The 24137-nt window shown below is 32.5% G+C and overlaps 2 protein-coding genes and 1 pseudogene across 2 annotated transcripts; 1 reads left to right on the top strand and 2 right to left on the bottom strand.

Moving 5' to 3' along the window:
* Window positions 1-11854: 11854 nt before the first annotated feature.
* Window positions 11855-13476, bottom strand: LOC104701080 (transcription factor MYB114-like). Its single transcript, XM_010416710.3, has 3 exons — window positions 13136-13476; window positions 12539-12668; window positions 11855-12459 (listed from the first exon to the last, which is right to left on the bottom strand). The coding sequence occupies exons 1-3, from the start codon at window positions 13254-13256 to the stop codon at window positions 11973-11975; spliced, it is 738 nt and encodes a 245-aa protein (XP_010415012.1). The 5' UTR covers window positions 13257-13476; the 3' UTR covers window positions 11855-11972.
* Window positions 13477-14260: 784 nt separating this feature from the next.
* On the bottom strand, window positions 14261-18444 carry LOC104704585 (uncharacterized). The gene is made up of 3 exons (XM_087458451.1): window positions 18435-18444; window positions 17229-17541; window positions 14261-14540 (listed from the first exon to the last, which is right to left on the bottom strand). The coding sequence occupies exons 1-3, from the start codon at window positions 18442-18444 to the stop codon at window positions 14261-14263; spliced, it is 603 nt and encodes a 200-aa protein (XP_087314577.1).
* A 175-nt stretch (window positions 18445-18619) lies between these two features.
* LOC147941269 (uncharacterized) lies at window positions 18620-22707 on the top strand (annotated as a pseudogene).
* Window positions 22708-24137: the final 1430 nt, after the last annotated feature.

The following is a 24137-nucleotide window of genomic DNA, read 5'->3' on the forward strand; positions in this document are numbered from 1 at the left end:
GATGACTAATGGAAGAACAAAAATTAAAAACAAGAATGTGAAGAGATTAATATTATTTTTAATATTATTAAAAAATAGAGACTCTTATTTGAGGATGTGCAATGGTCATGCTCTAAGGAAGTTTAACATGGAGAAAGAAGACCAAACGGTTAGAGTGGGTCACACAAGAGATCCTTCATAGAGATTTATTTTGCTATATGTGAACGTCTAATTTGTAATATGATGTTCAAAACCTTAGTAAATTCTAAACTTTATTTAGTGAAGTAAATGTTTGCGTAAGTGTTGATGTTGATATCAGTCACAATTAAAGATTTATAGTTCCGTAAGAAGAATCTCTCTTTATAACTCGGTGCCGGGGCACAATAATTCGGACTACAACGGTAGACAATATGAATTTATACGAGTAAAGGAAAAGAGGGAAGACAAGCTTGGAGCTCGTCGACTTGTGCTTTGGACAATATATTAGCTAATCACTCGTAGTTTTCGTAGCGCTTAGCTCCTTTTTTCCGCAGATCCTTTTCTCGAACGTCGTACGTCCACATTTATAAGAAATCGTGTCGGTTCGTCACTTAAAAGGACCGAAATACCCCTCCTTCCTTTTAACTGATCATCTCGGCCTTGGGACATTCCTTCTGGATTGGGCCTTGTGTAGGGAGGGGAATCCAACCCTAACAGTATTCCCCCCACCCTCAGTTCGTAGTTGCTTAGGCGGAGAACTTTGTGCGTTGCTTTTGTGACGAGCTTAGTTGTCCCGCAGTCCTCTCGTCTAAAGTTCGAACCAGACAAAGATCGGGAATCCGAAAAGTTTTCTGGGGACAAAGATCTGGAAAGTGGAAGGTCGCGAGTGGGTTTTCCCATTCTCCGAGATAACCTGTCCAATCACGCGTGTGAGACTTGCTGGCGCGTGCAGTTCGGAACCCCAAACGTCGCTTCTCGCCTCACATCCGCAATTATGATTGCAAAACCCCATCTTTCGCCTATAAATACTTCTTTTCTCTTGACGATTTCACATTTCTGCTCCTCCTCCGCTGTAAGGTACGACTCCCCTCCTCTTCTTTGTCTTCTCATTTTTATTTCTTATTCTTTGTGCCTTCTTCCAAATCCATATCGGTGGATCCTTCCGCCGCGAGCCACCTCCGAGAAGTTACCCCTTTCGACTCCAGAGATTCGGGCAGATCCACCTGTCGCAGGGTTCGATCCCCTTCCCGGGGCGATCTTCTTCTGACTCTACAAGTTCTGACATGACTAAGCTCGCCGTTCTTCAGCGCCACCTGTTTTCTGGTTCAGCGGCTCCCAGCTCGTCCGCTCTTCCTTGTAAGGTGCCTTTTTTGGTCGACGAGCCTTCTATCGACGAGGGATTTTCTCTGTGTTCGGACGAGGTTCCTCCCGTGAGTTCGAACATGTTTTCTTTCGTTCGCTGCTCCACACTAAAGCTTGAGGCGGCTATCAAGGCCGTTCAACTTGGAAAGTTGAACACTCGGCGGAACATTCGAATCCCGTCTTCAAATCAGCGACCCTGGGATGCTCCCCTGGTTTCATTTGCCTTTCAGAGAAATTCTTTACCGAGTGCGGACTCACTTTTCCTCTCCCCGCCTTTCTGATGACGTACTTCGTCAGGCGCAAGGCGGCTATTTTGCAGTTTTCCCCTGCGACTTTCCACAATGCGGTGGGCCTTTCCATTATAGCCGAGCCGGCAGACGTCAAGCTTACCTGCGACCACCTCGAGGAGTTGATGACTCTTAACCCGACGAACCGATTAAAGACTCCCGGAATTTACTACTTAGCCTCGGCGAAAAAGACGACCCTTGTCAAAGGTGCTAAGGGCAAACCCTAAAGAAATTAGTATTATTTTAAATTTTATTAAAAGATAGAAACACTCATTTGAGTATATGCAGTGGCCATGCTCTGAGTCAATTTATCCACGATTTTATGTTTGTCCGAATATCATGTTAAAATAATGGCTCCCTAAATTTGGCCTTTAGTTTGTTCTTCTAATCCATTTTATGTTGTAAGGCTTTTCATTCAGCCCATGCTTATTATGTTTTTCATAATAAATTTGTTATCTTGCGAAACAAAAGAACAAAAATTAGAGAAACTCGATCGAATTTTTTTCAATCAAACAATTGAAGAAGAAGATTCCAATTCATCAAATTCTTCTACGATTATACACTTTTTTTAGCTGAATTGTGGATAGAGATAAGTCAATTAATGAATAAGATTTGTACTTTTATCTGTTTTGTAATTAGTATCAATCATTTTATGTTTCAACAGCTCTTAGACGAGGTTATTCAATTGGACCAATCTTCTATGGGTAATGACTTTCAATACATACAATTTTTGGTTTCAATCTAATTTTATAAACGAACACCAATTTGTGTTCCTAAATTTTAATTTCAATCGTTTGTTGCATAAACTAAAAAACATGATATTTGCATAGAATCGATGTATCCTTGTACGTTCCTATATCAGTTTGTTTCTGGAACAGAGAAACCTTTTCCTGAAAATTATTAAAGAGAGAGTGTTGTCTTTTGGGATAACCTTAATTAGGGAAGAAAAATTTGACGATATATAGGGTTTTCTTTTGGGAGAACATTAGGAAATGTAGAGCAGCTTATTATTTATCTTGTTTGAGTTTTTTTTTTTTTTTTCTACTTTTGTGATTTGCAATGTTATGAGTTCGTTCAGTTTTTTTTCTTTGGTGACTTTACCAACAAGAAAATATAATTTTTCTATGAAACGATTATGGACTTCCTCTTATACATATTTAGTTATTTTTCTTTATTTATTTATTCCTTTTTTTTGGACACTCATATTTAGTTATTTTTTATGTTCCTAATTTACGCGTCCATTTAGATGTCTTAGAGTATCAATACTAGCAGTTACTCACAAGATACTAATATATTAATAACTAAAAATTAATAGAAAAGTAGGAAAGAGAGTTAGAATCGATTCTCGTTTGACCAAAAAATCTAGCTGAGCAACTCACATGACACTTGGTTTTATATTATTGGTCAAATTTTTATTTTATAATTTATTTACTTGTTCAATAAATCATTTTTTCAAAAATATTAAAATAATATTTATGAAGTACTCACCGGTAATGATGATCTTACGAGTTATGATGGGTTTCAATAAGAAAAAAAAAAGAATACTGAGATTACTGATTTACTCAAAGATCTGGTTCTTTAAAATTTGTTTTACTGCAAACTACTCATACTTTCCAACCCAAAAGAAAAAAGAAATGTTGTTCAAAAAAACAAAATAGAAAATCGTACTTTTCTGACCAAAAAAGAAAAACACAGAAGAAAATTGTACTAAATGGTACATTTATTTACAAGGGAATAAGTAAATCTTATTTTGATGCAACTACTCATACATTCTAAAATAATGTTTTACAAAGTAATATGTGTGCAAACTAGATGGTAGTTTATCAAACTGCACTTACAATAGATTTCTAGTATTTATTTTTTTTTTCACTACAGTTATCTATCTAAATAAATACCACAATATGGCTAGTGAAAATTGATACAGTATACACATCTTATCTTTTTAATATGGGGGTGTCAGTGTCAGGAGTTGGATTTTGATGAAGTTACTTGGTTTTAAGAGCTGAGAGATTTATTAATCTTTTATAGAGTTTTAGGATTCAGAAATCTATGAAAGAATTCTATTATAATGAAGACCGTAAGAGTCCATCGTATTTTGAGAGTTGTGTTTTATTGATAAGAATCCTTATACCAATCTTTAACAACAACAGAAAAATATATACTTATACCAATGACACTAGCGCATCTACCTCTTGGCTCTCCTCCAATAAACTCTCTAATCATATATTATCTTCATAAGTTATTCACAAGCTCACCTTTCTCCTCATCTTTAACATGTCATATTATATATTTTCACAAGCATTATTGTTATTAAGTCCAAAGCGTGGAGAGACAATGTCAATTTTTGGCAAGCCATTGAGATGGTTGAAACGAATGTTAACCGAGAAAGATCGAGGTCAGAGGCTTAAAAACATCGATATTTGATTTGGGTCTATGTGTAGGATGGGAAGTAATGTTTTTCTTTTTCATCTTGATCTTGTAACACGGCTCATATATATTTCTTACTCAGTTTTGTATATCAATAATTTTCGATATCATGATTTGCCGTGTGATCAGGCAATCAACCAGCAAACAAAGACCACTTAACCAAGTTGCATATGAGTTAAATAATACCTATTTCCTAGAAGCCTATCAAGGCGAAGAAGCAGATTGACTTAATCATTACTAAGTTTTCTTGTCTTGATACTTGTTTTCCAATCGTTCAGCCATCTTAGTCCACAACTCTTCCCACACCGGTTTAGCTCCCTACAAAACCAATAATTGACATTAATTATACCTACTAAGACTGTTCATTTGTCTCCTTCTATACTTTTATCATGAAGAATCTGTGCACACCAATAGAAATAAAGAACTGTACCAACACATAAACATCTGTTCGTAGAGAAATTGTCAACAAATTCATTTACAAGAAGACAAACCAGTAAAATAAGACCAACACATAAGCATGGTTACGTTCTTATATTCACTTTGTAATTTCTAAATTTCATTGGTCATGCATCACAATCCTTAACAGAATAGGGTTCATTCAAATAACTAAAGGAAATATAATACTATCCAAAAATGTTATTTATGAGCTATCTTCTTCTCTTTTTATTTTGGTAGTGCGAAGAACATGAGCCAAAGCCTCTTTTTTTTAAATGAATAATAACATAGTTTAAAACAGTCATCAATTAATGAGAGATAAATCGCCTATATATTTTGCGGATGAGTATGTTTCATCAGGTTAAGACGACAAAATAGCCAAGAAATAACAGTTAAGACGACAAAATAAAAATAAAAAATAAAAATAAATAACAGTTAAAGTGTTTATCGTAGACCAGTCTTTGAACATCCAACCACCGGTTATCAAATCCTAGCAATTAGTTGAATGGTGGTAATATTTGCGAGGGCATAAAATCCGTACCCGAATACCCAACCCGGAACCCGACCCGAAAAACCGGATTCGGGTTGGGTACGAGTTTGCCTCTAAAATCCTATTGGGTTCTATTTTCTAATACTCGTGGGTTTAGGTTAGGATCGGGTAATACCCGGTACCCGTTTGGGTACCCATTAAACCCGAAGATATAAACATATTTATAATATTTATCATTAATATAATGCTATTACCCCAAAATTATGATTATATTTTGAATATTTCATTTAGTTTTATACCTAAATATCAAAAATAATCAAAATATCTAAAATATTTTGTTATGTAAGTCAAAATTTAACTAAATTTATTTAAATTTAATTATATTTTTTCGGGTACCCGGTAGTTCGGGTACTAATCGGGTTCTAAAATTTGTAACCCAAACCGACCCGAACCCGATAGTACCCAAACCAAACCGAACCCATATATCTAAAAATACCCAATGGATTCTATTTTTCTAAATCCGTTTACCCGAACCCGAATGGGTAATACCCGAAACCGAACGGGTTACCCAAATGCTCAGCCCTAATTTGCGATGTACGTGGAACCTTATCCTCCTCTCTTCCAGGGTATTGTGGTTCGAGAAATTTGCATGTACACCTGAATACATTTTACAAGGATCGAACCAGGCTAATCATTAATAAAACTACATTTTCTAATCTATACATGGAATGTACTGCAAAATCTAAGTAGACGCACTCATTATTATTATTATTGTTTCATATACGAACATGCTGGAATTTGGTTAGATCTATCTGCAACACACGTTTAACCTTTCAATACAAAACACTATTCAATTACAAGTCCTATCTGATTGGACCTTCTTAGCAAAACCCATGAGGTGTGCCGTTATACACGTATAAGTATTGAATTGTACACACACATACGTACAAAATCTAACCCATCTCTGGACTTATTAGTTATTACTCAACAATACAATTTCAATGGTTACGGTGAGGGCAAGTTGGGGCGTCCTGCCAAAGAGGTATGTATTATCTCTATTGCTTCATCGATATACTGTACACGACACAAAACACGTATGCTACAGAGATACAGTAAATGAATTTACATGACAAGACCGATGGACCATAACTTATAGTAATAACGACAAGAGTTTCTTTTAAGACGAGAGATGAACAGAGATACAAAATTTGTCAAAAGTGTCCCATAAAAATGGATAGTACTTGCCAAAAAGATTCTATATAAAACACTTTAGTAATAAGAAAAAACTAGATTTTAACCCGCGGTACACCGCAAGTAAATTTTTTAGTAATTAAAAAAAAAAAGTTGCATTTGTTTGTTAGTTTTTTTTATTACAATTAAGATTTAAAATTATATAATTTTATTTTAATTTTTAATTTTAGGATTTAACCCACGGTATATACTGTATGATAACTTGTTGTTTTATATAATCATAATTTAATTGATTTAATCAGATATGTATAATATTTTAATATTGATAAAGTGTGTAATATTATGACAATAAACTTTTGAGTACTTACTTAAATTCTTATATCAAGATTTTAACCCACAATATAGGGTGAGATTTTTTTTGTTTTCAGGTTTTCTCTAACTAACAAAAAAACTATGTTGTATAAAATATACAATTATTTTTTTTCAAGTTTGATATAATAACATTGAAATATTTGTTATTCTATTTGCTTTAAGTATATAAAAATTATAATTTTCATTTAGAATTCTATTTGCTTTAAGTATAGAAAAACTATAAAATTATAATTTTAAGAAATTTGAAATAGATGATGTATATAATATTAGATTGTTTAATTTTTCAGAAAAAATTGAGATATTTTAATTTTAAAGGAAGACAGAAAATGTATTTTAGAGATATTATAGGAATCTATTGTTAAATATAAAGATCTATACTAGTATTTTTGCAGCACTTTTTGTTCAAAAATATGTTTATGGAAATATTTATCATTAAATGTCATTTAATGCTTATGTTCATACCCAAATGAGTTTTGTTAACTCTCTCTACTATTCTTTTAACCAAACATAATTAAAATATTTGAAATATATATATATATATATAATGTTTTATAATTAATATAGATACTAGGAGATATCTCGTGCTTTAAGCACGGGTCAACATTTAAAAAACAAAATCTAATATAATAATAAAAATTATTGTTATATATTTTTTTAAAAGTTATTTTGTTTGAAATAATATTTATTTTAATTGTTTTGTAAAGCTATTAGTCTCTTTTAATACTAATTCTTTTAGAATATTATAGTATTTTATTTTTTGATGTATATTATAGTTTTATATTGTTTGTTTGTTGTATTTGCATCATTATTTTGTGATATATGAAGTAGTAGTTTTAATATTATAATTGTGAACAAATAAAAATTAATAATTTATCATCTATATAAATTTAGTTTTACCAACCCGCCAATGTGGAAATTAAAACACACATTTTTTTAGATTGAGTAATATATCTTCGTTTTTAAAAATTCATATCACAATATATGCAGAAAAAATTCTGCATTTTACTAATCCTAAGTATTATATGAAAATTCCAAACAATTTGTAAATAAAAGAAAATAAAGATGATAGGAGAATCATAATTTGAAATCTTAACAAAATCTTCGAAATTTAGTTATTAAAAATAATTATATTATGTACTTGGATATAAAATCTTAGATTCGTTCATAAAAAAAAAAGATAGAAAATCTTAGTTTTTGAAATTCTGATTGGTTTCTATTTTTAAAAAATATATTTACTAATTTTCGTCCATAATTTATTAGAGAGAGAAAATATATTTTTTTATTTTTCTAGATTTTTTTATATTTGATCTGTCAGCCTTTTTCATTTTTTAATTAATTATCTTTATTTATTAATTAACTAATGTTAATTATGTTTTTCTAATGGCAGTTGAATGTAATTTTTTACACATTTTAAGGTTAGTTTCATATTTGTACTTCCCAATTAATATAGTAGGATTTAGAAGATTTATTCCATATTAAAAAAATGATTCTCCTATCATCTCTTTTTGATTTTAAAATCCAAATGTAGTGAATCATCATATAATACATAAAGTTAATAAAAATGTTTATTTTTTCTGCATATATTATGATTTGAATATTTTTTAAACGAACATATATTACTAATTTAATATAAAAGTGTGTGTTCAACATACATATATAGTAAATTTACTGTATATAGTAAATTATAGAATTTTAAGAAGTTTATAATTTATAACTTATATATCTAAATTTAATAAAAAGTTTAAACTTATGAATATTTAAACATATTAAATTTTCAAAATAACACAAACGAGTTATATTACATGACGGGTTATATGACATAATATGATTGAATTGATAATACTAAAAAATAAAATATCGTTAATATAATACTTTGATACGGATTAAATCCTTATTTTATAATTTTAACAAAATTGTTCTGCGGTATACCACGACTTATATACTAAATCACTAAATTAACAGAAGAGTACATTGGCAAAATTAGTATTAAAATAGTACATTAACAAAAAATATTATGTAAAAACTTGTGGCGCGGTATACCGCGGGTCATAATCTAGTTGTGTAAGTATAAACCGAAATTGGTTTAGGAAATAGAAATCAATTTACTATTTACTAAAGATATTTTAGGAAAATAATTCATTTTTTCGATTTTTGTATATTATGAAGAGAAAATCGATTTTGATTTCCATATTCTACTTATAATTTTTTTGTGCAATTTTTTGGGGATCAATTATGTAAATATGTTTTTAAATAAATTAAACTTCAAGGGTATAACACAAAATATACCTCAAAAATGTAAATTTATTAAGATTTCCACATAATTTTAATATAGATTTATAAAAATAAATGAAAACATACGGCAACATATAATCTAATAAGAAGTAACAGTTTTTTAAAAAATGATTAGAATATTAAGTCAATAACGACCATATAGTATACAATAAGAAGTATCACAAAATAATTCTTGTTCACTCTCTTCAATATTGTCTCAATATACCTACAACCACAAATGCAAAATAATTGTAAACAAACATGTATAACACAAAGGGTCAGCAATAATTTTTATACAAAAATTATCGGTAAAGTACAAAAAGAGAAGAGAGATTAGAGAAGCAGCCTTGGAGGTACCAAGGAGTCTGACTCCATAAACATTAAGGTTGTGATCGTTAAGGATCACAGATATTGTAAGACAGACTTGACTCTACTCTCATATTCTCTGATGAGTTAGACACTCGATTATAGATTATTATTTTTAGAGGAGTTGGTTTGAGAATATTTTGGAGATCAAGTAAAAAATCTCATATACAAATTTGGAAGATGGAGAAATCGCTCAATCACTATATGAATGATACACATAGTTAATGGAACTTTACAAAAATATTATGTATGAATATAGTATTTCCTACGAATGATTTAGGAAATGTCCGATCCTAGTTAATGTTATCATGATAGCATGAAATATTAAAAATAGTTTCCGATTTTAATGGAATTTTATTTGGAAATCAGCAATAACAATAACAATAAAGTGGAGATATTATAGGAAGCTGTAAACCAATAGAAATGCACAGGAAATTTGATTGATTTTTTTTAGGAAACTATAATCAAAGTATTAATGTAATCGATTTTGATGACTTATTGTTTTCTCAATTGTTTAGAGATCAACATGGCAAAATAACAAATTAAATAAATACAAATAAAAGGGTAGAATCCAAAATGTATTTCAAAAATATATATATAGTTATATAATTAATTTACGAAAAGTATGTAGTATATAAATTATTAATTATTTTTTGAATTGAAAGTTCCTTCGATTTTGGAAACATATATATTACTACAATAACTCATAAATAATCATTTTTTTTTTAATTATCTTTCGTGTGATTGTTCGGCTTGAACGTTATTAGTATTACTCTCTTCTAAAAAATCGGCTTTGTTGTTGATGATTTCAACCATATTTCGATGCAGTACGTATCTGACAAAGGCTGCAAATGGTAGTCATTTTTCAGAATAAAAAATTGGATGAAAAAGTTAGTTTTAATACTAGTTGAGTCAAACAAAAGAAAGTTAAAAATTATTTTTGATGAAATTCGAATTTTTCGTCAATGTTTTCTAAAAACTTAATGTTGAAATGTTTTATTAAAATTTTGTACCCTAGTTTCTTTTGGCATGTGTATCAATTAACTACCCACTAGATAACAACCCGCACAATGAAGATAAATTAATTAAAATAAAATTATTATAAGTAAAATTATTATTTAGGATTTAAGATTTGTTTGTGTAAAAAATATATGTAACCAAATTTTATTTTTAAAAAAATCAAATTTACGTTTATTTTGTGAAAAAATACATTTTACCCTTTAACGTGATGGAGAAATTTGTATGGACTTTATTTTAATAAAACATAATTAATTATTAATTTCTGTTTATTAAAGAAGTATAATATAGATTCAAATTAAATGAATACAAATAATTTTAATTTATGTAATAAATTTGATTTAAGTATATAATGGCATATATATAATTAATATTAAATAATGATGGTTATTTGTTAAAATGTACTTCTAGTTTTCTAGCAGCCACACATCAGTATTTTTTCAATAATATTCTCTATTAATATATAGGAAATTTGTGATCATCATGTATAATTAAAATTTGATTACTAGAAAATATGCCATAAACTAAAATTTGATAATAATTATTGACTAATAAGCAACAATTACTAATGACTTTTTTTGTAACGATAGGTAGTAGGTACAACTTGGTTATATTAAGTGCTATTTTAGACTATACGTGAACAATATGTTTAAAAGTTTGTGGTTCGCATCGTCATCACCAAAGGCTGTACTTTTTGTTTTTCTTTCTAAACAACTTCAACAATTTTTTTTTCCTTTATAAGAACAAAATATTCTTATGTTACATTTTCTAGAGAAGTTAGAGAAATGGAGTGTCTTGCATGGAAAAAGTACTTCACAAGTGATCATCGGAAGGTGGCATGACATCAGTTTTTTTTTTTTTTTTTTTTTTAAAAAGAGAGACGAGGAAAAAATATCTCTCATTTTTATGATGGAGATGTCAACACTTTCGTGTAAACCAAAAGTCATTGTCGCATAAATTATTGAAAATAACAGGACTCGGCACTTTTTCTCTTAACAGCCAAAATAAAATTTTCTTTGAATTTCAGTGCTGCTGCTCATACTTTAGTTTTTGGTTGGTTTAAATATCTCTCAATTATTTTTTTGAAGGATGATGTTTGTGTAACTAATTCCTGATTATAATTTAAAAAAAAAAACAGTAAAGAAAGTATCAGAAGGTTTTAAAAGTCGCGAGAGACTACAAAATTACTAAACCTATCAATCTAGTATATTCATCAATATAATTAAAGTTGTTGAAAACCAAAACAACTAGTATATTGATTGCTAATACTATATTCTTTTGGAAGACATGAAAGTTTATCGTTAGTTTTGGATGTAGTAAGAGCCTTACACAGTTACACGTAGTTTACGCGAGCTTATAGTATATAATATAAGTATAACCATGCAACAAAAAAATATTAAACATTTTACGTTAGAAATATCCATTATTGTATCAATCTAATAACTCATTTTTGTTTCTTTTTCGTACGTAGCTAATAACAAAAGTTACAAAGTATATATTTAAAAAATAGCTATAAATTTAACTGTAGACCAAAATAATTATATTTTCATTTATGCTTTTTTAAAAACCTTTTTATATGCTTTAATAAATCTTTGGTCAAACCACTGAATCAATTGAAGTTCCACCAATATATCTCATTTTAGAAAATATAAATTTTAATTCTAAAACCCCAAGCATATTCACACCGAAACATAAAATTTCTTGTTTAAATGATTAAAATAGTAGTTCATTCCGAAAAATACACACTAAAAGCGAAAACAAACCCATACAGAAATGCAAACAAATGGCCACAAACACTAATCAAATTCTCCATTAAACATACTCCAAAGTTGCTCAACGTCAAACGCCATGGTGCCCCCTTTCTCTGTTGCCGTCACTTCTCTAACCAGGGCATCTACCTCTTGGCTATCATCTAGTAAATTCTCTAACCACATATTATCTCCATCAATAAAATTATTGATATGCTCAGCTTTCTCCTTATTTTTGTTACATGTCATATTATTTTCACAAACATTATTGTTATTGAGTCCAAAGCATGAAGGAATAACGTCAACTTGTGGCCGGCCAGTGAGATTGCTGGAGCCGTTATTAACTAAGAAGGATCGAGGTCGTGGCTTAAAAACATCAATTTTTCGGGCCGGTGTGGTAGGATGAGAATTAATGTTTCTCCTTTTCATCTGAATCTTACAACACGGCTCATGTTTCTTACTCAGATGAGTGTTCCAAAAATTCTTGACATCATTTGCGGTCCGACCAGGCAATCGACCAGCAATCAAAGACCACCTAAGCATTGTAAAACAATAAACAATTATGAGTTAGTAGTATGAAACTTGATAACTTATGACTCCGAGTTAAAAAGTACCTGTTTCCTAGAAGCCTATGAAGGCGAAGAAGCAGATCGACTTCATCAGAGCTAAGTTTTCCTCTCTTGATATTTGGTTTCAGATAGTTCAACCATCTTAGTCTACAACTCTTCCTGCACCGGTTTAGCCCTACAAAACATAAAACTGAAATTAATTATACCTACTAGTATTATTACTAAGCAATAAATAACTGTTCCAACACATACTTATGTGTTCGTCTAGAAATTTTCAATGAATTTATTTAGAAAAGGAAAAACCAGTAAAAGGAATTTTAAAGACTACAGAGGTTGGCATCGTTCTTTTGATTTTTTCAAGAAGAGGATAGCAATATACAACTTAAATAAAATCCTCTTTTAGGTCCATGAATAAACCAATATGCAGCATATAGATGCATGAGTTCTTATTTTTATTAACAACTTTGAATAGCATATATATTAATGATTAATTTCTTCATCAAAAGAAAAAGAAAGAAGTATGAGAGTTAATATAAACACGTGAAAGAAGAATATTAGATAGAGAAAGAAGAATATTCGTAAATTATGTGTGTGTGCGTGTGTGTGTGTGTGTGTGTGTGTGTGTGTTTTAAAAAAACATACCAGCTCTTAAAGGAACTTGGTGCCATTTGCCTTCTCCAAACTTATTTATGCACTGTCTCAAGAGACTATCTTCTTCAGCAGTCCATGCACCTTTTCGCAACACTTTGGACGAACTCTCCATGGAACGAAAATAGAAATATAAAAGTATCCAACCAAATTTCAAATTTATAAGGGGTCAAAGAAGAGAGGGGGTATATATTGTGGCTTCACAAATCACTCGAGGACTTATAGAGTGAGAGTGTATGAACGAATATATAAACCCGTGAGGGGCTTAGGGAAGCGACGTGCATGTTTGATATCCACATTTCATTGTTTAGCTGTCGTGCTTAATTTGCTAAGTTATTGTTCTGTTACTGATTTGACTAGATAAAAAGGTTCGTAGCACCCTGCTAGCATCTTCATCCATTGGCAGTACTTGAATTTTTGTTTTTTAAATGTTTCTTAATAAAATTAGGAGAAAAGACGATTAATGATTGGTTATGGTTATATAATTACAAGGGAGAGTATATATATGTGAACGAATATAAACACGTGATGGGCATACGTAGGTGTAGGTGACTTGCATGTTTGATATCCACATTGCATGTTTTTAACTGTCGTGCTTAATTTGCTAAGTTATTGTCTGGTATACTGATTTTAGATTAGACAAAAGGTTCATACAGTACTACATAGCATTAGCACCCAAATAGTATCTTCATCCCTTTTCTTCAGTAAACATGGCATATGATTCATCGTAGTTGACCAATGCTATTTCGGTCAATATTGTTTTGGCAAGGTTTTGATAGTTGAGACAGTTTACTTTTTAAAATATTTAGTTCGGGTTCGGGTAAAAATCGTCCCTGTATCAAAGTTGAGATAGAAAAATACACTTTCCAAAATTGCACAAAATGACTCTTTATATTGATACAGTATAATGGTCTTCATCGGTAATGTTTGTTGGGCCAACTTTAGCTAAAGGCCCATAAATCCCATTATCTCTTGATGAAACTACATGTATGAAATAAGTCTTATGAAAAATTATGCCCCAACGACTTTTATTTTATTAGGATTTGTTGTTATATTGATATTCAGCCATACCGTAATATAGACTTGAATTTTGAAAATTTCCAAAAATTACAAATCAGATTAGGGCGCAGGGAACTTAGGAGATGCAAATATAGAGATATTGATCATTAACCTAACCCACCAATTTGTACGCACCATAAGGTCAAAATCTGATTTACCATTATCAAACACACCAAGCACAGTTGATTGGTAACGTCTCATTTCCGAATACTCATTCTGAAGCATTGCCTTATAAGCAACTTCCATAAACTTCTCAACATCATTGTAAGTCGCAAGGCAAGTACGTAGCTGGGTCTCGGCCAGAGGGTTCTCGGCTTTAGGAAAGCCATATATTGGTGTTGTTGATTATTTTTGTTTTCTTTGAGAAAAGAAACGAAGAGACACTGATTTAGTATTATATGCAATATTTTGGTGCTTGTTGAATATATTTTTCTGTTTGCCAAAAAAAAAAAAAAAAAAAAAAAGTTGAATATATTTTTCTATTTTTTTGGAGAAGACTTGTCATTTGAGTTTATAAAAATTGGTATTTTTTTCATTACAATCTGATTTCACTTTTCATCTTTTTAAATGTAGTTATTTATATAATTATATCTCTAACTGTATAACATTTAAAAAGTGGTATAATTCTAAGCCAGAGCTCCTGTAACGAATCTGATTTCACTGATTGTTTTGTTAAATGTTACATGTATGTTGTTAATAAATATTCCCCTCTCAAATGCACCGATTGAACACAGTTTGAAGATTGATCGACTCACCAAGAACATAAATTGTGAGAAAAGAAAAGGACCAAATCAGTTTTTAAAGTTTAGGAGATTTAAGTTGAGATATCACTACCCCGACCATAAGGCTCATACAATTTACTAGAATCTATCACTTTTACAACACACCACAAGGCTCTCACGCAAGAAAATGAAGAAAAAATCATGTAGGTAAGAAGAACCCTCCATTTGATTTAGAGTATTTCTTTGTATGCAGTTATTGATAAAGTAATCAGACACCACAACTGAGAGAAATTTCAAAAATGTCCTCTTTTCCATAACACTTTATAAAAATGCTCTCTTTCTAAAATTTTAACAAAATGTTTCTAAAAATTTGAGATATACTCAAATAAATGTGTAACATTATAAAAACATACACAAGCTATCTTATATACATGCATAAAATCTGATAAATACTTTATATATATACATATACATAATTTATGAAAATTCAATCTTTTTGACATATTTTTCATTAAAATTTAACAGTGAGATAACAAAGAGTAATAAAACAAGATTTATCTAATACACTTTTTAGGATGCTATGTTGTACCATTTAAATTATGTTACAGAAAAACAAATTATGCTCTACTAAAATTTATTCCAGTGGTAAAGATTTTTCATATTGATAAATGATTCAACCACACAATAATAGCAACTGAGGACTTGTTCGTTTGGTGAACCAGACGCAATATTTGGATACAGTATGAAGATGCAGTATCTGGACGAAACATCTAAATGATGTTTGTTTGTCTTTTTGGTTCATGTGTCTAGAAATTGTATCTGAATATCATTATGTTTGTTTTATAATTTGATATTTGAATCTGGATACAATATATGTGAAATGACCAAAAAACCATTTACTTTGTGTTGAAGATATTTTAGTGGTTTTAGTTAAATAATTATCATATTAACTTTAAAGAAAAAACTAAAAACATTTTAAAATGAAATTATCTTGATTTGGCGGAAAAATGAGAATTTGCAGTTTTAGCGGGAAAACAAGATTTTGCAGTTTGTGGCGGGAAAACTTAATTTGCGTTTTGATGGGAAAACGTATTTGTGTTTTTGCATTTTTGGCAGAAAAACTTAAATTTTGCGGTTCTGCGATAGAACGTAATTTTTTTGTTTTGGTGGAAAAACGAGATTTTACGATTTGGCGGGATTACGTAAAATTTAAATTTTAAAAACTTGTGATAAATGTTTGGGTTACATTGATTCTAAAACTTGACACACACTCAACTAATAGAAAGAAACAAACCCATTTCACAATCTAAAATACAGATTGCATAAAAAAATCATCTGCAACAACCAAACCACTTGTGAGCTAAGTCACACTCACTCCTATGATTAAGAGTTAAGACTAGTCGATAAATTTTTGTAACAATACCTTTCACAACAAAATCAGCCTCGAATGCAACAACTGTGGCTTCCATGTCACTTGTATGACCCACCATACCTCCATTTGGAATGTTAACTCGCACCTGAAATTTCAATATCAAAACGTAAGACTATCTCTACTTAGTTACAGGGATGTTTGATAATATGATCATAAGACCATTCATCCACCTCACCTGATCAAACTTGCCACCAACGATTGCATCCCTCGCCTTCTCACCAATTTCAAGAGCTTTCATATTTGGTTGGACATTAAATGATATTCCACTCTCACTTGGGATTTCAACATACTCCTCCAAATTTTTGTTGAAATATCTAGATCGGTTTCCATTCCAGAAGAAGGTGACATGCCCAAACTTGACGGTCTCACTGTTTCAGCCACATACATTGATACATATGTTAGAGATCATATTCAAGAACATAGTACACTCATTGGAAGAAATGTTATCTAGGTCAATGAACTTGGTTTGATCAGCATAGCAAAGGGTGTACAGTTGCAATTCAATTAAAAAAAAAAGGTAAAAGCAACAAGCTAGTTTTCTAAGTGAGCTAAGCAAAGCATATAAGAAAGATGTCAAATACTCAAATGTGGTAGAGACAGAAGTTATAGAACCTGCAAGCAAAAGTGCTAACGCCATTGTGAGCCAAATATTAACTAACACTCACTGATCATAACAGAACACAAACATTGTTCAATCAGAACACAAATTTAGAGACGGCTTGACAACACACCCATTCAATCACTGCCCTATAAGCATCTTCTAGAATCGTCTCAATGCCATTGTAAGTTGCAAGGCAAGTACGAAGTTGTCCCTTGGCCACAAGATTACCTGCTTTGGGAAAATCATCTCTAATGAGAGCAACTTTTTTTCTATGTGGTGTACAATGCGTTGAAGGCTGCAATTTTGGCTAATGTTGCGATTTCGGCGTGAGGGTTTTCGAGCTTAGAGATGAATGATTGCTCACAGTAATGCATGTTCACGGTGTTGAGGCATATGTGTTCGATTTGAATCATTGTTGGTGCATTTGGTGAGATAGATGTTGCTGATGAGATTGTGTCGAGAATGATCAAAGTCGAAATTACGAGAAAAAAATGGTTTTTGTTTGATTGCAAGTAGGGATGTTGTGATGGGTAAAAAAACCAGCCCGACCCGAACCCGAAATAAACCCGTCCATAAAAAACCCGAACTTAAAAAAATTCGAATGGGTTTTAGGTACTGTGGGTAAACCCGAAAAAAATCCATTGATTTCAGGTCTATATGTGGGATTGTGGGTACCCGAATTATATATTTTTCTTCTTCTTAAACTTTTATATCTAACTCTTAGTATACCATTTATATCACATGTATTTGGATTCAGTATTTGACATATAACCATGTGTATTTATATTCATGATTATCATCAAAATAATTATATACGTTCATCTAAATTTAATATTTACCCCATGAAGAAAAATTCATCTAATTCATCTTAATTATAAGTCTACAATAGAAACACCTAAAGCCAAATATTTGTTACTATATCTGTGTAGAAAATGCCTTTTAAAATAACTGTTGAATTCTAAAAAAACTGAAAAAAAAAAAACTGTTGAACTCTTTAGGAGTTGTTGAATATAATAAACATGTGTATGTAAGATGATTCAGTTATTATAACATTCTTCTATGTTCAATGTAACGTATACCATAGTCACACAAAAGAATCAAAATGCTATATTAAACATTTCCACGTAAATATTCTAAATTGACGAACTTAAAAAAAATTACCTGGATGTAAACAGCAAAATCATTTTCACTAGCTTCTTTCGTTTTGAGGATCAGAGGGAGCCCATCCTCATACGTTTTACTTTTGACAAGCTTATAAAATTCTGTACTACATGTGGTAGCCTCTCCCACCATGCTACAACCTGCTCACCTCAGATCCAGGATATGGAGTATAACCTCCTTCCAGCCACTGCAGAAAATGTTCATGATGATGCAGCTAATACATAGTCAAATAATGATAATGCTGAGAAGTCCCAACGGCTGGAGCACCACAAAGAGCTTATGGATGTAACAACGGTGGAACCTCCACAGTTGACCTACAATCAGCCATTAGCGATTCGTGATGAGATGTCAACTCCTGTTGATAAAAGGGAGAGAGGTACTAAGCGTAAGTTTATTCCAGAAAACGAAGATGATGGAGCATCTTCTTCTAAAAGAAAAATTGATGACCATTTTGTTGGACAAGCTTCAGGGGAGGTGGTAACCCCGAAGCCACCATCTCCACCATGAGAATACTTCACTGGAATTGTCAGGGTTTGAGGAACTCTCTGACAATTCATACCTTAAGGATATCACTAACAAGCATAGAGTTGATATCCTGTTCCTCGTGGAAACTAAGAACCAAGACGCATATGTACAACAACTCGGTAATGATCTTCAGTTTCCTCATCAATTTTTGATATCTCCTAATGGTCTTAGTGGAGGGCTAGCTATATTTTGGCGGAATACGGTAAAGTGTGATTTTCTCTCCTCACCAACACTTTACCATAAGGATATGTATATTACATATGGGTCAACTTGCTTTTGTTTGACGTATGTTTATGGAAACCCTGAGAGAAAACCAAGACAGCTTCTATGGAACACTATGGAGACTATGGTCACGAATGGTATCTATCAGAATAAACCTCGGGTGGTACTAGGGGACTTCATTGAGATTGAGAACAATTCAGAAAAGCTTGGAGGGCCTGCAAAACCAGAATGGCAATTTGCTAATTTCAGGAAAATGCTAAGAGCTTTTGGTCTCCATGAAATCAAAACCTATGGAGGTCCATATACCTGGATAGGGAACAGAAGCACAGGTACGGTAAAGTGTAAGCTGGATAGAGTGGTGGCTACAGCGGATTGGAAGGAAAAATTCCCGAAAGCCATAGTTAAGCTGTTTGAATGGGTGGGATCAGATCATAAGCCAATGATTCTTCAAACAGAGGATAACAAATGGAAGGGCATCAAGCTATTTCGATATGACAATAGATGGAGGAATAACCAAGAGGTGCACAAACTTATTCAAAACACATGGACTCGGGATTGTCAGCAACTACCGCCACATCAATTCAAAGAGGCATTATTGAGATGTCGAAATAGTCTTTCTCGCTGGAAGTCAGAACAAAACCTCAATTCATATAAGAACATCCAGAAATTATGCCATGCCCTTCAAAAAGTGTATGATTCATATCCTATTGACTTTAATTGTATTACTAAGCTCAAGTTGAAGCTTCAATATGAATATAGGAGGGAGGATGAGTATTGGTGCACAAAAAGTCGAGTACAATGGATGCAAGCAGGCGATAAGAACATCAGGTTTTTCCATGAGAAAACAAAGCAAAGAAGAAGGCATAATCGCATCACATCCATTCAAGATGCGGATGGTAATATCTTTCAAACCGAGGAAGAGGTCCAAGAGGTTATAAACTCATACTTTACAGATATATATTCCTCTTCTGGTAGTGAGCATATTGAAACCGTTCTTCAATGTCTTCAACCAAAAGTAACTGATGAGATGAATCGACAGCTTACTACACCGGTCACAGAGGAAGAAATTTACAATGCACTAGCCAGTATGAATGTAGATAAAGCGCCAGGACCCGATGGACTGAATGCTGGCTTCTACAAATTCCATTGGAATGACATAAAACCATGTGTGGTTAAATTTATTTCCCATTTTTTTGAGACTGGCTATCTAGATCCACAGCTAAACCACACTCATATATGTCTTATTCCTAAAATAGAATTGCCTACTCAATTTAAGGATTTTAGACCGATTAGCTTATGTAATATAACATACAAGCTAATCTTTAAAATCTTAGCAGATAGGCTCAAACCCTGGCTGCATTCTTTAATATCTGAGTTCCAATCTGCTCTTATACCCGGCAGATTAATTACAGATAACATCATTGTTGCTCATGAACTGTTGCATTCATCACACACCAAAACATCAGAACTCCTTTTATGGCATTGAAGCTTGATATAGCCAAAGCTTTTGATAAAGTTGAATGGAGCTACATTGAAGTTATTCTGAAAAGATTAGGTTTTGCAGATAAATGGTGTCATTGGGTAATGAAGCGTATCACAACAGTATCTTATTCAGTACTTATCAATGGTTCCCCTTCAAGCAAGATAATACCACAAAGAGGTTTGAGGCAAGGTGATCCTCTTTCTCCTTACCTTTACTTATTGTGTACAGAAGGGCTCTCATCCCTTATCTCTGAAGCTGTTAAGGCAAAACATATACAAGGGTTCAAGGCTAGCAGGAATGGCCCTGCCATATTCCATATGTTATTTGCTGATGATTCTCTTCTTTTTTGTAAAGCTACTGAAGAGGAATGCCAGAAAGTTTTGTATCTCTTAAGTACGTATGCCTCAGCATCAGGTCAATGCGTTAATTTCCAGAAGTCAAGTATCTTCTTTGGTAAGAATGTCCACCCAAACACTCAACAAAATATTATGAAAACTACTGGAATTACTAAAATAGGAGGTGTTGGGAAATACTTGGGGCTGCCTGAGGCAATTGGAAGAGATAAAAGCAATGTGTTTACCTATATATCTCAAAGATTGCAGAATAAACTGAACAGTTGGTATTCCAAGCTATTATCACAGGGTGGGAAGGAAGTGTTAATCAAAGCTGTTGCTACTGCTCTACCAACGTACACAATGTCCTGTTTTTTGCTACCTAAAAAAATCATCACTCATCTTACAGGACAAATACGGAAATTTTGGTGGTCTGGAGCAAAGGATAAACATAAAATACCTTGGGTATCATGGAGTAAGATGACCAGGCTAAAGCAACATGGAGGAATGGGCTTTAAGGACCTTCATCAGTTCAATATTGCTTTATTGGCGAAAAAAAGGTTTGGAGAATGATCAAAGAGCCGCAGTCTCTCCTTACACGAGTCCTCCAAGCAAAGTATTTCTCCAAATCTCAACTGATAGATGCAAGCTTAGGTCATCATCCTAGTCACGCATGGAGAAGCATTCATCAAAGCAGACAGCTCATTAAGCAAGGACTAAGCTGGAGAATAGGGGACAGTAATACTGTTAGAATATGGAGTGATAATTGGATCGACAATCCTCCACGTCCAGCAAGAATGGCACACCAAAACCAACAAGGCCTTAAATCTCCGAAGGTGACAGATCTAATGATACCCTCTACATCACAGTGGAGCTCAGACAGACTTCAAGAGTTAGTACATCCAGAAGACATCAGACACATACGAAGGATCAGACCTCACATCATTAAGGAACCTGACACTCCAACTTGGATTTTCACAAAAAATGGTCACTATAGTGTAAAATCAGGCTACCACCAACTCACAAAAACGAATATAGATCCTGATCCACTGGTTAAAAAAATATGGAATTCTCAATGGTCTTTACAAGCTCCGCTGAAGATAAACACTTTTGGTGGAAAGCTCTCCACAATGCTCTCCCAGTTGCTGAGACGCTAGCATTAAGGCGCATGAAGGTTCCTCGTGATTGCAACCTTTGTGGTGAAGCACAAGAATCCATTAATCATCTTCTCTTTCAATGCAGAATCGCAAGAGAAGTATGGGAGTTATCAACACTTCAGTTTAATCCAGGTCAGCTTGATCCTAGCTACTCTCTGGTTAAATTTATTCAAAGGTTGTTCTCCTTAAAAAGTGAGGGTTCTCCGAAGGATTACATTTTCCCGTTCATTGGTTGGAGAATATGGAAATCTCGCAATGATCTTCTTTATAACAACAAATGGTGGGCAATTCCAGACATTATCAATAAAGCCCTCATGGACCATCGTTTATGGAGAGAAGCTAATAGTGATTCAAGGCTCCACATAGCATCAAGCAAGGAGAAATATAAGGATCATGATCCCAACAGCTATGTAGATCTAACTCAAACCAATTCATTATATTGTTACACAGATGGATCATGGCTCAACAATCAAAGCAATGCTGGAATAGGATGGACACTGCACAATGAGCAAGGTGACTGTATCTTGAAGGGATCTTCATCAATTGAGCCCACCAGTTCAGCTCTTGAGGCAGAGGCCTTTGCACTTAGGGAAGCTATCCTCCAGAATAAGCGTCTTGGTTATTATCCGGTTACCTTCTGTGGAGACTCAAGGATTATATATACTTACTTGGAAAAGGCTCAGAAAAGAGAATGTCCACTGGAACATGTTGCAGAAGTTCAAGGGTGCTTGGAGGACATACTTGCTTTGAGTAATAGTCTCCATAAATTTAAATTTGTTGGTAGAAATAGCAATGTTTTAGCTGATGCACTAGCAAAGGAGGCTAGAATTAAGAATTCTCCTTTGGTCATCTCTTGGGTTTGTAATATATGATCAAACGATGTACTCATGCTTTTATAATAGAATGTTTGGCCGAAAAAAAAAAAAATTACCCGATATAAAATAAAATTCATTTTCCAAAGGTTTACACGTGTCATTTACATTGTATTGTTTTTTATTTTTCTGACAAAAAATCCTATGGGTACCCATTACCTAGTAGGGTAAACCCGTGTGAGACTTTAATTATAAATGAACGACCTGTTTTGAACCCGCGTTTGCTTCTAACTTAAAATCAGATCTATGGGCTTTAAATTTTACACAGGTCTCAGATACTTAGTGGGTTTTAACCCACCATACCCAGTGGGTTTTAACCCACCATTAACATCCCGAATCGCAAGTTAACGAATAGGCTTGGGTAAAATAACTAAAATTTAAAAAACATTTAGGGTTTAGGGTTAATTAATATAATGTGAACTAAAAAGGATCCAAATCCAAATCGTAATCAGTTAAAATATAAAGACCTACATCTCTAGATCTGTAGAACTGGTATCAAAGCGAAGCTGAACGGCTATAGGAAGCGGAACGAGGAGAAATACAGTTGATAAGATTAAATACACTCACCCAATCCTAATCCTTCAAAAATTCAAATTAAATTTGTATTTGTTTCTTTTTCTTTTATATTTCTATGACAATCAATGATTTTACATTGTTACGTTGTGTTTACAACCAAACTATATGTCCTTTACATGTTCTATGATTCTGTCTCACGCAAACCTTACTATGACTGGTGGAGATATCTAAGCACTACATGTCTGAGTTCACCTCCTATATCGAACTAACCCTCATATATATATTGGCTTAATTAGGATTCAAACATCGAGATTTAACCGTTATTCAAATGTAAAGGACATCTAAAAATCATTTATGTGAACGATTGGAGGAGACTTGCCCACTAAAACAAGTTCGAAGATATATGTGATTTGAGAAAGTGTATACCCGTGTAAGAGAAGACTAAAATAATGATCGTCAGCCAACAACATTACCAAACCAAGAAGAATAGTAATTTATGCTGACAGAACGTTGAAGGGACCCTAATGACTCATGGGATTAGTACATTAGTGGAAAAAAAAACATTTTCCTAATATAAAACTGATCATATAACACATCGTAAGGTTAAGTATGAAAACGGATGGAAGTTGATGACTTAAAAGATATAGAGGTGGATGATATTAGGTGTTGTTCGTTTGGTGAACCAGACACAGTAACTAGACGCAAATGCATGTTGTTATTCGTTTAGTAACAATTAAAGACATGAACTAGATGAGGTATCTAGATGAGTTTTCAAAACTCATCCAAAATACGGAATTTCTGGATGAGTTATTTTAGAGAGCAATTTTGGTTAATAATTTAATTTTGCAATTTATTAATAAATTAAGAAACAATCAGAATAAGGAAGAGCAACTTTGGTTATTCTTAATATTGAT

The sequence above is a fragment of the Camelina sativa genome, chromosome 7 (assembly GCF_030686135.1).
Source record: "Camelina sativa cultivar CO46 ecotype springtype chromosome 7, ASM3068613v1".
Lineage (NCBI taxonomy): Eukaryota > Viridiplantae > Streptophyta > Magnoliopsida > Brassicales > Brassicaceae > Camelina > Camelina sativa.

Coding starts and splice junctions, on each gene's coding strand:
- LOC104701080 (XM_010416710.3), bottom strand. CDS start 13,256: ATGGAGAGTTCGTCCAAAGTGTTGCGAAAAGGTGCATGGACTGCTGAA. Junction 12,669..13,135: donor CCAAGTTCCTTTAAGAGCTG/GTATGTTTTTTT, acceptor TATGTTTTGTAG/GGCTAAACCGGTGCAGGAAG. Junction 12,460..12,538: donor CATAGGCTTCTAGGAAACAG/GTACTTTTTAAC, acceptor TACAATGCTTAG/GTGGTCTTTGATTGCTGGTC.
- LOC104704585 (XM_087458451.1), bottom strand. Junction 14,541..17,228: donor TTCAACGCATTGTACACCAC/ATAGAAAAAAAG, acceptor AAAATAATCAAC/AACACCAATATATGGCTTTC.